The sequence below is a fragment of the Podarcis tiliguerta genome (genome assembly GCF_965153285.1).
Source record: "Podarcis tiliguerta genome assembly, chromosome: 2".
Classification (NCBI taxonomy): Eukaryota; Metazoa; Chordata; class Lepidosauria; order Squamata; family Lacertidae; genus Podarcis; species Podarcis tiliguerta.
The window spans coordinates 101,203,578-101,218,089 of NC_139535.1; the positions used below are offsets into that span (position 1 = coordinate 101,203,578).

Below are 14,512 nucleotides of genomic sequence, written 5' to 3' on the forward strand. Positions count from 1 at the left end.
GTGAAAACTGGAACTTGATTTGAAAACCCTTTATAGTACATTATTAGCATTTGCAGCTTTGAATGAGATAATGTTTTTCCTGAAGCACCGATTTCCCTCGGAAGACTGCATGGTCTTTTAGGACTCAGGCTTGGGTAAAAGCCAGCCCAAATGAAAATATTCTCAAGTGCTTCCAGTTGATATTCAGGTTCTGGGCACATATCCAGGGGAAGGGAGTTCCATAACCAATCTTTGCATGGCTTTGTTAGATGACCTCAGTATATAGTCAGGAGAGAACTCTTGCAGCCCAGGCCTTTGCATGAGTTTTGGAAGCCTGCGGAAGCATGTTCCCATTCTCTGCTTTTTGTAGTGTTTTCCTTCTCAACTTTTCTGCTGGGCAAGTACAGCATACTGCAATCCTAACTCCATTTACCTAAGAGTTGGCCCTATTAAATTCAGGAGAACTTCTTGAATAGACATGGTTAGGATTGTGCTGTACTATAAGTTGTGCTGATCTTCAGTTAGCAAAAGTACCACTCTAGTATTGAGGCTATAGAATTGCCCTGCCTAGTTCTTTATTTTAATCTTGGGAGTCTCCATTTCTTCATCCATTGTAAAGTCCAATCATGAAAACGGGGGTAGCTATAGATGTATAAAGGACCCCTGACAGTTAAGTCCAGTCGCGAACGACTCTGGGGTTGCGGCGCTCATCTCGCTTTACTGGCCGAGGGAGCCGGTGTTTGCCCGCAGACAGCTTTCTGGGTCATGTGGCCAGCATGACTAAGCTGCTTCTGACAAAACCAGAGCAGCGCACGGAAACACCATTTACCTTACCGCTGGAGTGGTACCTATTTATCTACTTGCACTTTGACGTGGTTTCGAACTGCTAGGTTGGCAGGAGCTGGGACCAAGCAACAGGAGCTCAGTGGTTTAGACCACAGTGCCACTCAAATCGTATTTCAAATGGTGTGCTAAAAAAGCAAAAAACATTGCAATGCTTCCTATTGCTTTGCTTCAGGGACTTTGTCTGCTCCATTTTAAACTTCTGATCACTATCAGTGAATGCCTTTCTTATCATGAAATCGAAAAGGAGTCTTGCGGCACCCTAAAGACAAACAGATTTATTGCAGCACAAGCTTTTGCAGACTGAAGCCCACTTGTTTCAATCCACAAAATGAAATTATCTTGCTAACAATGGAGCTATGTCTTGCAGGGAACATTGATTTAGTAACTCAGGTTTTGATCCAATACCTCAGGCTTTTCAGGTCTTAATTTTAAAAATGCTTTGCTTTGATTGATCACAGTGGCATTCAAACTTCTACCCTCAGGGAACTCTTTCCGCATCGATCCATTTGTCATGGAACCACTGTATTTGGCAAGCAAGGTCAGCTCATTCAGCAGTACTTTAAATGCTGACCCAGTGACCTATTCTTGCTTTAGTATTATCTGTAGGTTTCTCTGTCGAAAAAATGCCTCTACTCTTTGCAGTGTTTTGCCCTCACTACTGTCCTCCTAGGATTAACTGCATGGTTCTGACAGTTGAGTCTTGGTCACCTCTACTTTTAACTGATTCAGCACTGGCCAGACTGAAATAAAACTTGCAGCTAGATCCAGTGTATGTAGCTTGTTCAGAAGCAAGCACTATTGATTTCTTGCTGTACTGTATTGGAGATGGCAGATAAATTCAAGGTGGTTCCGCTTTCCTTCAGACCACATCAGCAAGGCTGAGAAGGGGAGAGGGGTCTTGTCATCTGGGTAGCCCAGAACAATGCCCCTCTGAAACACATGTTTGTACTGTACAATGTTCTTTACTTAACAAGTTTTGGGAGAAAGGGCTGACTGTGAAGAAAAAAGTTAAATATTTCAGCGGAGAATATTTTATTGAACTAGATACCCGCAGTATGGAAATTATCAATGGGACAACGGAAATGGATTTTCCGTGTTCTAATGGCGGCCAAGAGATTGATATTGAGGAATTGGAAAATTAAAGATATGATACCCTTCAGTCAATGGGCTGATGATATAACATCACTGGCAATTTATGAACGGACTGCTTACAGCCACTGATTCTGTAAGGAAAAAATATGATAACACTTGGAATGAGTATACAAAATGTAGTAGGCTATTAACATTTACATAAGCACCAGGACAAGAACACTATACCAATTTATACAAGAATGTACAGGAATATTGTATATTGCTTTTTTTGGCATATAAATTTTATACGCATCTTTGCTGCTGTTGTTTTTCTCCCTGTCACTTCCTTCTTTTCTTCCCCCTGTATCACTTTATTTCTTTTAACTGAAGTCACCTTAGTAAAATATAAATATTTAAAAAGTCTGGCTAGCCCAGAACCTCCATACACACTGCCTAGGCGTGTCTCTCGAGGCAGACGGATGCCAACAAGACAAAAAAAATAATTAGGGGTGGGCAGAAGCTAGATCGACTGGTTGATGCCTGGGGTGACTTGTTAAAAGATTGGGAATGGTTTCTGACACCCAGCTGCTTAAACAGCAACAAGAAGAATACCCCCCCCCCCTAAATTTGGCATGTAGAGCGAAGAAACCTAGCCAGGCGTGGACTTTTTCGCGTGAAACGAATTCCTAGACTCATAATGTGCTCAGAGGCACAGTTGTTCTTTAACTCTTAACTGGATCTTTTCTGGATCTGGGCGTGGCTGGCAGGGATCTGGTGGCTCCTAGAAAATAAAATAGAGCCGATCCGACGAGCACGAAGTTTGCGCGTCCTGGATAAGGCTGAATCACCTTTGCCATTAGAGAAGCCAGGTAGCCGACCGGCGGCCCAAGCACCTCCCGCCCTGTGATCGGTCCGAGGCAACAAGCGCCAGGCGAACTCGCCCCACTCTGATCCGGGCTCAGGAGGGAAGAGTCGGAGGGAGGCGCTGCCGCAAGACGGCGCTGAGCGGAATTTTGCGCTCGGGCCCTTTAAGAAAACGAACGCGGCGGCCGGGACGGGCGATGACGCTACCGCGCGCCCCGCCCCCCTACCCACCCACCCACGCACTTGACCCGGACGCAGAAGGCGGGGAACGAGATGTCACACCTAGGCGGGCGGAAGTGGAGGCTCGCGGAGAGAGGGAGTGAGGGGGCAGGAGGAGGGGGAAGTAGCGCCCCCTCTCGTTGCCAGGGTAACAGGACCAGGTAAGCTTCCCCCCCCCATTCCGCCCTCCCCGCTTTCTTTCGTGTCTCCTGCCCCCCTTCGTTTGGGGGGGACACGTTTTGAGTCCTTTCCCGCGCCCCCCAAGCATGGAGCGGCCCCCACTTTTCTCTGCCCCCACCCTAGTCCTAGAAGTGGGTGGTAGGGATCTAGCTTCCTGTTAACCATTATTGGGGTGGGGGGCGTTGGGGGGCGGGTTGGTGCTGCGGTTTTTAGAAGTATCGCCTGGATTTTGAATCTCTCCTGTTACTATTATTATTCTTTTTTGCAGGCGGAGGGATCGACGATGGCTGTAACTTAACCACTCGTCGAGGCCAGAGTAACCCTGGAAGCCCAACGCCATGGAGGACGCTGGGTGTGAGACTGGAGACCTGTCTGGACGCAAGCCAGCTTGCCCTGATTTGGGCAGGACTGTTCCGGGTACTGGCAGCCCTTGTATGGCGAAGGAGAGCAGCTCCGTCTCAGGCGGTGCTGATGCAGGAAGCGACCTGCTAGCCGCCGGCCAGGTCTCCCAAAAGGGCTGCAGTGGCGAAGGTTGCCCCGGCAAAGAGGGGCTGGTTTTGGAAGCGGCAGAGGCTTGTGAGCAGGCTGCTGGAGAAGCTGGAATTTGGGGCGAGGAGGAGGAGGAGGAGGAGGAGGGTGCTAGAGGAACTGAAACCACTTGGAAGAAAAGGAGCGATCAAGATAACGGCAACTTGCACTTTGCTGGCTCTTGTAATTGTCAAGGAGATATTCCCAGTCTCTCCGAAACTTATTCAGAGAAGGGGAATGGCTTGTGTGGTTTCACTTGCCAGCACTGGCGTTCGGCCTCCAAGGAGAAAGGCCCGTCCAAGTTACCACAAGGTCAGGAGGAAGACGTTGAAGATGATGCGACATCCAAGGCCAAGGAGGAGGTCCCAGACTGTCCTCGGGCTCCCGGTGGAAGGAAGTTGGCCCGGCAGCAAAAGCACCATTCTGCAGCCAAGAGCGAAGGGCGTTTTGCACTATCTGGGGGAAAGCACAGGCAGGCCAGGAAGAGGAGTGACGGTGGGCGGCACCACGACGTCCAAGTACAACTGCTCAAACATCTGGAGGGCTTAGCTTCCTTCTGCGTCTCCTGCTTCAAACTCTTTATCAGCCTGATTGTGCAGGTCACCCACAGGTGTGGTGAGGGTGTGGAAGCTGGTGGGAAGCTCCTGTACTCGTGCTGTTCCTTAAGCGCTCATGATCTGGATACCATCCGAACCAGCATGCGGACTTGGATCCAGCATGCAAGGCTGGGCTGCAGGAAAGTGACGTGGTGGCTGGGCTCGTGGCTTAGTGTGGCTTACCGCCTGCTTAAGATGCTATGTGCTATACTCTTTCTGGTGCTCATGCTTCTCCTGGGTAGCCTGAGACTCTGCTGGCGGGTCTCTAAATCAGCCCTCTTCAGTGTCTTGGGTAGATTGGCCCACACCAGTCACGGAGCCTGGATTGTCTCAGCCGTTGACCTGCCCCAAGTTTGGGCCCTCTTTAAAGAAAGCAGGACTTGCAAGTGGGCAGCCGGCCTGCTGCTTAAGTGGCAAACCCTCCTTTGGATGCCCAAAGGATTAAGGACCAGCCAGCCAGGGGACACTGCTTATAACGGGTCTCCTGGAGGATCTGAGCCATACCAGCCTGGTGAAGAGGTGGCACGCTTGCTGGCTATGGCACATACCCCCGAAGAAGAGCTTAACCCTTTTCAGGTCTTGCGCTTGGAGGCAACTGCATCGGATGCTGAGCTGAAGAGAGCCTATCGGCACTTGGCAGTACTGGTGAGCACATTCCTTTTGAGCTGGAGGAAGACGATTGGGTGTCTTGAGAAAGGTGCCATCACATTTCTCTGCTGCCTTGGGCTGGCATGTGCTTGCAATTCACGAACACCGCTGTGTTCACTACGTGGATTTGCAAAGCTACTGCTGGTTTTCTTCAAGGTGCAGCGGTGCAGGCAGGGGCCCTCTCTGCATCTGGTTGGCACAGTTAGCAGTTTAATGTGGGTTTGTGTGGAGGGGGAGGTTCAGATGATATCATCCAACCAGTTTTGTTCAACAGTGTGTCTCGCTTGTAGGTTTAGCAGTCCTTTTGCTTCCTCTTGCCTCATCTGCCATGCTCTGCTGCACACTCTAGGGCCTTCAAGATTACTGTGCTACTTGGAGGGACAAAGTTTTGCTAATCCTTTCTTTTATCAGGCTGGCATGATCACTGTCAGCAGCTTGCTTGTCCAGGCCATTGTGATGAGTAATCACTCTGCTAGTTTTTCTGCTTCAGGTATCAAACAGCAGTATGCTGGGAAGCCAGGTTAAACCTGTCTTGACTTAATGCCTTCAGGTGGTAAACTTTTCGCCTAGTTCCTAGGGCTGGAAAATTACCAGCCTGAAGCTTTAAGGATGCAAATCTGCTTCCTTTCGCCCATCCCAAAATGAGTTAAAAGGGCAACTGAACTGCAGTAGTGCAATGTTGATGTGGGGCCATGGGCAGACATGGAGTGGACTCAGACTTCAGGCCCTGTGTTCACTGGGAACTGCTAATCTGTCTCACTGACCACAGGGGCTGGCCTCATTTGTGACAAGGATTGGTTTTAATCAAAAGCAGTTGTATCTCGTTCATTCCTTCTTATGATTGGGTATGGCTACAGTGGAGGAAGCATGTCTCTCCAGTCTGAGCTTTTGAACAGAAAACATGCCGGTATTAAGAAAACATGCCTGTATTAATCGAAAGTCCTGGTTCAAGTTTCTGCCACTCTTATTCTGTCGATCTGTATGGGATATGTGGATGATAATGCCGGTCTACATTACAAGGTGCCTATTAGAATTACTGAGTTAATGAATAAAGAAATTGGCAGAGTATATAGAATTGGCCAGCATGACAACTAAAATTAGAGGTCAGGGAGAAACACAGCTGAGGGAGGAATGGGAGTTATGTATAGATTATCTAAAGAGGGACAACAACCAAATAAATCTGCATGTAGGAATAGACATATAAGCAGATGTCAAGGAAATAAACAACTATCTGACTTTCAGAAGACATCTGAAGGCAGCCCTGTTTAGGGAAGTTTTTAATGTTTGATGTTTTATTGTGTTCTTAATATCCTGTTGGAAGCCGCCCAGAGTAGCTGGGAAAACCCAGCCAAATGGGGGGGGGGGGTATAAGTAATAAATTACAATTATTATTATTATTATTATTATTATTATTATGGAGCAGTAATTACAAACTAGGTTAACAAACAGAACAATAATGGGTGGTAATTTCCTGGCTAAGGATATGCAGCATAAAAAGGAAAAACAGGAAGCCACGGTGAGGTGGGCAGTCTAAAGGGAATAGATGGATAAAAATATGTGGAATATGCATGTATATACTGAAACTTTGGGAAAATACAAATTATATATATATATATATATATATATATATGCAGGTTTTGGTGTCCTCGGGTGTCTTCCCGTGTAAAAGTTGGGGTGTCTAGGCGACGTTTCGACGAGGTCTCACTCGTCATCTTCAGGCTGGTGCTTTCGGCTTCTTGTTACTGGAACAGAGCAGGATCTCAGTGTTTGAGTTCCTATAAATACTGTTGAGGAGGTGTGGTGTATAGCCTCCTTCGTCGAAACGTCGCCTAGACACCCCAACTTTTACACGGGAAGACACCCGAGGACACCAAAACCTGCATTCCTGTACCCGTGAAAATCTACGAAAGCATATATATATATATATATATATATGGATTACTGTGTTCTTGTATATGATGTGCTTTTCCCATGTGCTGAAAAAACAATTCTATTGATGCCACAATATAGGCATTTTTCTGACTTTCTGTTGTTTTTTGGGGTGGGGTGTTGCACAGGTTCACCCAGACAAGAATAAGCATCCGCGAGCAGAAGAGGCCTTCAAGGTACTGCGGGCAGCCTGGGATATTGTCAGCAATCCAGAGAGGAGGAAGGAATATGAAATGTGAGTGGACTGAAATCCATTTGGCCACAATGTTTTGGAATCAAGAGTCCCCATTACCTGTGGACTGGGAGGGTGCTGCTCTCAAAGTAAGGCCATATTGAATGGGCAGGAAGAGCCATTGCAAATGAGGCCCTGGTCATTGGCCTCCTCTTGTAACCTAGAGTTATTTAAATGTTCCAGATGTATGCAAAATGCTGCCCTGTAAAGAAAATGGAAAGGTGGGGTATGATTCTCTTAAATTATTAACTCTCCTACAAATAGCCCATCAAGCCCTCCTGGGTGCCCATCATGGGGTTGTTTAGGAGTAAGTGCATCTCTAACACACTATTGATATGCATAGGAGCACAAGTATTCACAGCTGGATACAGATGCTCGGGATAAATGGTTTTGAAAATGAGCTTGTACCTCTAACTGCTACTTGTGTTGACCTCTGCTTCTGCCCTCTTTAGAGGTAAAGGTCAATACTGTGATGGCACCTTATCCTTTATCTAATTGAAAGAAGTGTATTATCACTAGACACCCCCATCCTCTGTGGATTGTAGTAAATTAATGTATCCAAATTAGTAGAAAGAAGAAATCGAACTTCTCTCCACCTGGCAATTGTGCAAGGGCATTATCTGTAACTAGATAAGAGTGCTGGAGATAAGTGTGCAGAGTGTGCTCTTGGCCTAAAGGCCTCCTGAGGAGAAGACCCAGAGGAGTTTGAGGTACTGACTGAGGCCAAGCAGCTGCTGCACTGCTTTGACTCCCAGCTCTTGTAGAAAAGTTTGGCCCTCTAAAAACCAGGCTTCAGCATGCTGGCTTGAAAGAGCTACTGTTTTGTGAGACTGGCTTCTTAGTAAGTAGGCTTAGATTTAGATTTGCAACATAGCTCCAGTGGGAAGGGTGTGGAAGGTCTAGATTTCATTTAGTTGACCCAAATGGAAGGTGTAATCAGCAAAAAAAAAAAAAAAAGTTACTTCCAGTTAATTGGGCAAGATATCTTTTAAAAGTAACAACAGCAGCAACAATAAGGCTTCCTAAAAAATGAGGATGGTGGGCACTGTCTTAGAAGAGGCATTTTCCACCTCTGCACTATATGAGGCAGAAAGGGGATTCTGCCTCTAAAATGTTGCATGCCGTGATATACAGGTGCATCATCAAAACATGAAGTGTGCTTTTTTTACAACTGTTTTCCCTGTATGTAGACGTAATCAATTGTTTAGCAGGCTAATCATTCAGATGTGAGTAGATTAATTAGTAAGGGTTTTTTTTAACTGTTAAGATCTGAAGTTACCTGCTACCTAGCAAGGAACGGTCTCAGGTCTATTTATATCAGGCTTCCTCAACCTCGGCCCTCCAAATGTTTTGAGACTACAATTCCCATCATCCCTGACCACTGGTCCTGCTAGCTAGGGATCATGGGAGTTGTAGGCCAAAAACATCTGGAGGACTGAGGTTGAGTAAGCCTGACTTACATTATTGTCCTTGCATCTTGGTCTGGCACAGAGTCCTCCAGAGTCGAGTATGTTCTGTTGGAGGATGCAGACACACTCTCAGGAATAGCAGCATGATTTAAATAAAACTCCTAGCCATTTCTGTCACCTCATGAGAAACTGGATACAGCAAAGGATACACACATATTTGGACTTAGGCGGAGTTGTGTCAAATGCAAGGCTGAAATAACAATCATGTGTTTGCTGTGTGATCTAACTGCCAGGGAGTATCTGGGAATACGTTGGGTAACATTTTGTTTACTGAGCACACTATAGTGAACTCCTTTCAAGTTCCCTGTATATCCCACAATGCTTTGACATTTTATGAAAGTGTTCCTGCTTGTTTAAAACACTGGAAGGTTTCCCAATATGAGAAGCAGAATGTATCTGCATCAGTTATATTTAGGAGTACCTAGCTTTGAAGTCACCAGTGTAAATGCAGCGACAGAGTGGCATATAAGTTAGACAAGTGGCTGGGAGGGGGGAGCTAATATTGCTTCAGCATATAGCACTTATTTCTTACTGCCTGGTCCTAACTGTCGTCACCTAGAAGAAAGTTCTTTTGCTTTAAAGTGCTCAGTATCACAGCCTTAGTCTGGCATTGTCCAGGTATCTTTCTTGTACTGATGCTCCCGCCATTGGCTTCTGACTTCCCTTGTTGCTCTTTTCAAGCAAGCGCATGGCAGAGACAGAGCTGACCAAATCAATGAACGAGTTCCTTTCTAAGCTTCAGGATGACCTAAAAGAAGCCATGAATACAATGATGTGTAACAAGTGTCAGGGGAAACACAGGTAAGTGGTCAGCTGCTGTTATCTCCTTAATGGTCCCACCATTATTTCAGGCTGGGTGCAATAATAGCGAGAGCATGTCTGCTTTCCAGAGTGTGCAGTATCTCAGTTCTTGCTGGGCATTGCTTCAGCAAAGCCATGTGGCAGAGGGACTGTATACTATCTTTATTTGATAAGAAAAATGGTTCTAAGCATCCATTGGAAAGCTTGGGAATGTGGACAGTAGCTGGAGAAGTTAAAGCATAAGAAAAACAGCAGGGAAGGTTTCCAACAGCTTGGAGAGGTGATGCTCTCATTCATGGCTTAGCTACCATTCCCTCTTCTTAGGGCTACTGATCCGTCTAACCATTTTTGGATGCAGAATCTGTCAGTCCTCTCTGAAACGAAGAAACACTGGATGGAGAGGAGAGAGTTAAAGGTTCCAAACTCTAGAAAATCAGGCACACACAACTGTACTCTCTGGTCTCTGATAAACTCTTTGTTGCTGCAGGCGGTTTGAGATGGATCGTGACCCACTGAATGCTCGCTACTGTGCAGAATGTAGCAAGCTTCATGCGGCCGAGGAGGGAGACTTTTGGGCCGAATCCAGTATGCTGGGGCTGAAGATCACCTATTTTGCCATGATGGATGGAAAGGTTTACGACATCACAGGTAACGGCTCCACACTTCTGGACAAGTGGGAATGGAAGTGAAAGGAAGGTGGTTAAATGGGGTTTTAGAACTATATTCCCCTTTCCTCCCATTGTATACTTGCCATTCATGGAATAGATGATAAGGTCTTTATAGGCACCTTCTATTCTGTTCAGCGTGGTAGATTTTGAACCTTGTTAAATCTGGGCAGCTCTGCGTTTTGTGCAGCGAGCATGCTTATTGCAAGCAAACACACCTCTCATTCAAAACACAGTGACAACTTTGACCCCCCAAAGAAGGACCCCTTGAGAAGGATTTTTAAATAGTTGGATGGGGTGCCCTGTGAATTATAAATCTTGCTGCCGCTGAGATTGCGGTTACTGTTCAAAGGCAGGAGCTCGGATTCTAATGGCATTCCTGCTTTCTCTGAGAGGCAAATACCTCTCACCATTTCATAGTTTGCTTCTTTCCTTTTTAATGTGCAGAATGGGCTGGCTGTCAGCGAGTAGGAATCTCCCCAGACACACACCGTGTTCCATATCACATATCTTTTGGATCAAGGGGCTCAGGAGGACGGCAGAGGTCAGTGATGAATGATGTTGTTTATTCGTTCCCCTTAAAAAACGTTCTGTCCCCTAGCCTGCACACGGATGAGTCCTTCCTTAACTTTTAAAGTGATACCAGGCTCTGGGAACCCCGTCCAAAGACCTGTGTACTATATTCTGTGAGTGAGGATTCCCATTCAGTACAATGTGGGGAGTGGATCTGCTCCGTACATACAAGAGGGTACAAGTGGTCCAGCTCCTATATAAATACATGGGGGAGTGCTGGGCACAATCAGAGCTCTTCTCCATGGAGATGATCTGGGTTCTGATGTCCTGTACACAACATGGCTTGCCAGTGGTGGTTGTGTTAAAATGGCCTGTATGCACAGGTAGGGAACAACTCATCTTAGTTCTAAGTATTTAGCTAACAGGTGTTCAGTTTTCTTTCTGTCTGCAGCTCGTGAGTCTAGGACCACTTCCCTGCCCCCCTCCCATTCATTGGAAATTTGGAACACATTTTTCATTGCAGTTGCCAGCTTCTATGGGTTAGTCACGCAGGACGCGGGTGTCGCTGTGGGTTAAACCACAGAGCCTAGGACTTGCCGATCAGAAGGTCGGCGGTTCGAATCCCCGCGATAGGGTGAGCTCCCGTTGCTAAGTCCCTGCTCCTGCCAACCTAGCAGTTTGAAAGCACGTCAAAGTGCAAGTAGATAAATAGGTACAGCTGCGGCGGGAAGGTAAACGGCGTTTCCGTGCGCTGCTTTGGTTCGCCAGAAGCGGCTTAGTCATGCTGGCCACATGACCCAGAAGCTGTACACCGGCTCCCTCGGCCAATAAAGCAACATGAGCGCTGCAACCCCAGAATCGGTCACGACTGGACCTAATGGTCAGGGGTCCCTTTACCTTTATGGGTTAGTCACAGTCATAAAGTGTTCCAGATAACTTGCCTCCAACTCCTGTGCATGAGCAGTGCTAGTTCTGGCCTTTTTCAATAGGTTGATACACTTTAGTACAGCAACTTGAGTGTAGAGTATTTAATACCCAGAGACCAGATTCTTGACCCTAGAGTCCTCATAACCTGTGCTGAAACTGGTCCCATTGAATCCATATAGAAATTGGGCACCTTTTGCATGTGGTGAAGAGGGTTCTGACACAGTTGAAAGCTCCAAAGCGTACCTTCCACCTTCTGCTTTTACTGTTAAGCCGAGCATCTTGGTCTGTGGCAGTCAGTGCTGGATCTGATGGTATCATTTCTTCTTCCCTTTCCTCTGCTCTCCCCATCCCCTTCGAAAGAGCTGCTTCAGACGGCAGCCCTGCTTCAGCTGCAGAACTGCAGGATTTCTTCAACCGCATCTTCCAAGGGAACCATGGACAAATGCCGAATGGGAACTTTTTCAGCACGCCCCAACCGCCGTCCCCGGGGAGCGTGCCAACCCCTCCTGCCCCTCCATCCAAGGTGGACAGTACCTCCCAGAAAGGAGATTCGAAGCAGAAACGGCGGAAGAAAGTGCGGCGCCCTTTTCAGCGCTGAGGACTCCACGAGAGTTGGGAGTGAAATCTCCCAGGCCTGCTTGGATGCCAGGCTTTCTACATCAGGTAGCAAAAGGGCTGTTTCAAAAGGGAAAAAGTGTGTTCTGGTTAGTGTCAAAAATCCAGAAGATTCAGGCTCCTCTGGACTAATCCATAACCCGGTAACTTCCAGCTGGAAAAAGACCCTCGTCTTTCCACTGCAATTGTCGACACTGATCCCGTGATACCAAAGAGCTCCAACAGATGGCTTCCTGGAAGTGTCATCATGAAGATGTGGCATGGACAGGTGTGGGGATGGAGCAGCCTGCCTCGAGCCATGGGATCTCCTTTAAGGTGACTTTCTCAATGAGATGCTTCTGTAATTGTTCGGCGTTTCCCCCTTCAGCAGGAGTATGACTACCACCAATAACGTTAGCTGATTCTTCACTTTTGGTCCACAAGGACGCTTGGACTGTAACCTCTGCTTTACTCCAATTGTCACACTATCAGACCCCTCCTAAGTCACCTGAGACTTGGAGAAAAGGTGAGCCTTAGAGGATCCCTAGTTGCCCAGGAAAGACTTGGCTTGGCTGATGGTAATATTAAGGCAACATGTAGAAAAGAAGCATATATCTTATTGCTGTGCAAGATTGGGAATTAAATTCTTACCCCCATGCTGGGTGTCCTACAAACTATACAAGAAGAGGGTCAAGGGAATCGCCCCCCCTCCTCCGGTAAACATCCTTGCTAGAAAATATTAATTCAGTGCTTACCATGCAAAAGATTTATCTAGGCCCCAAAGTTAGGAGAAGATGAAGATAGACTTTAGTTTTTCCAGGAGCTGCCCAAATATGATGCAGATACTCAGGATTATACCAAATGGTCTTTTTGCTTCTACGTTGAGTCAAAAAATGCTCCGCAGTTCTGTTGCAAGACTACTGAAAGGAGGTGTTCTGCACCACCCCATAAAGCAAATGGTCACATCTGGGTTTGGATGCAAAGTGACTCTTGGAGAGAACCAGGTTCCTGTCTTTCTAAAGTGCTTGGTTTGCTCTTCCCTGATCCTGGGAAATACAAGCTGTTTGCCTCTGCTGTCCAAGGACTGTGATCAAATCAGTTAAGAAACTGGTGGATTAAACCCCCAAGATTTAGCATGGACAGTTTGCTCTTAACTGTCCATAACTTGTTTTATTGAAGGTTACTTTTTTAAAAAAGTTCAGATTTGTATGTACATACATATATTTAATACCATGTGTATTCCCCTTTCTATAAATATAAATGCCTTGGAGAGTCTTGGCCTTGGAGAGTCATTATTACCTTTTCCTTTCCTTTCACAATGCAGCTACACATTTTCGGAATTTCTTGCTTTGCTCCCCCTCCCCCCCATCATTTAAAGGAGAGGATTAATGTTATCCCTGGATTTGTCTTATGGTGGAAACTAATGACATTAACTGGCAGATGAAGCTGTGCAAATAGCCGTACTTATAAGCTCTAGATCCAGTTTATTAAAATTTAGGAGGCATATACGCAGTTACACACACTGCCGATGGACTAATTGCAATATGTGTCTAAGGACTTACGTGTAAATCCAGGAATTGTTAGAAAGTTTGTGAAGGGCGGTATATAAATTTAATAAAGAATAATAATAACTTCAGTACAGTTCTGTAGGCCAAATTAAGGAGGCTGAAAAGAGTAACACCTGAGAGCGAGAGTTACACCCCACTCTTCCATTAAATAATGATTAAGTAGTGGTATTTTGCTACCTTTTGTCCTTGCTTGCAGGGGAGGAGTACAGCAAATCCACTACTACTTTGATAAGTAGTAGAGAAGCAGTTATCCCGTGATTCTCTCCTACTCCTTAGGGCTTGTGGGTTGAGCTCCAAGCACCTGAGGGAAAAGTGCAAGAAAGTCCCCGAATCATTGCATCTCTCTTTTTTTTAAATAATATTTATTGCTTTTTGAACAATTTACACACTACAAAACCAAATAAAAACAGAAAAAAGAAAGAAAAGAAAAGAAAAGAACAATACAATACAATACAATATAAAAACACTACATATCACTAGACACATTAAACTAACAAAACCAAACAAAAACAATTTAAAACACTCAAACAATTTCAGTATCATATCTTTCATTCACCTATTTCACCGACCTCCTCACACCTCCCTTTTTGTATTCCACTTCTGTCAAATGTTTCAGCAATTCCTTTCCATCTTCCTTTGTTATCTGTCCTATAATTATCCTAGCACATTCTAACCTTATTTTACCTTTTAAAATTCCATTAATCTATTTATACTTAAATCCTTATAACATTTCTACTAAAGCCATATAACTTCATTCCAAAAATCTTTTAACATTCATTAATTTTACAATATTTCTGTAACCGAATCATTGCATCTCGCTGATAGAATGGGCAGCTAATTTTACTCCCCACGACAGAGCTTTTTAGCAGCCTGTTGACTTACC

The 14,512-nt window shown here is 45.6% G+C and overlaps 1 protein-coding gene across 1 annotated transcript; it reads left to right on the forward strand.

The window, feature by feature from the left end:
• Nucleotides 1–2,855: 2,855 nt before the first annotated feature.
• DNAJC14 (DnaJ heat shock protein family (Hsp40) member C14) lies at nt 2,856–13,336 on the forward strand. Its single transcript, XM_083427489.1, has 7 exons — nt 2,856–3,140; nt 3,428–4,928; nt 6,989–7,095; nt 9,243–9,362; nt 9,850–10,010; nt 10,475–10,571; nt 11,828–13,336. The coding sequence occupies exons 2-7, from the start codon at nt 3,498–3,500 to the stop codon at nt 12,063–12,065; spliced, it is 2,154 nt and encodes a 717-aa protein (XP_083283615.1). The 5' UTR covers nt 2,856–3,140; nt 3,428–3,497; the 3' UTR covers nt 12,066–13,336.
• Nucleotides 13,337–14,512: the final 1,176 nt, after the last annotated feature.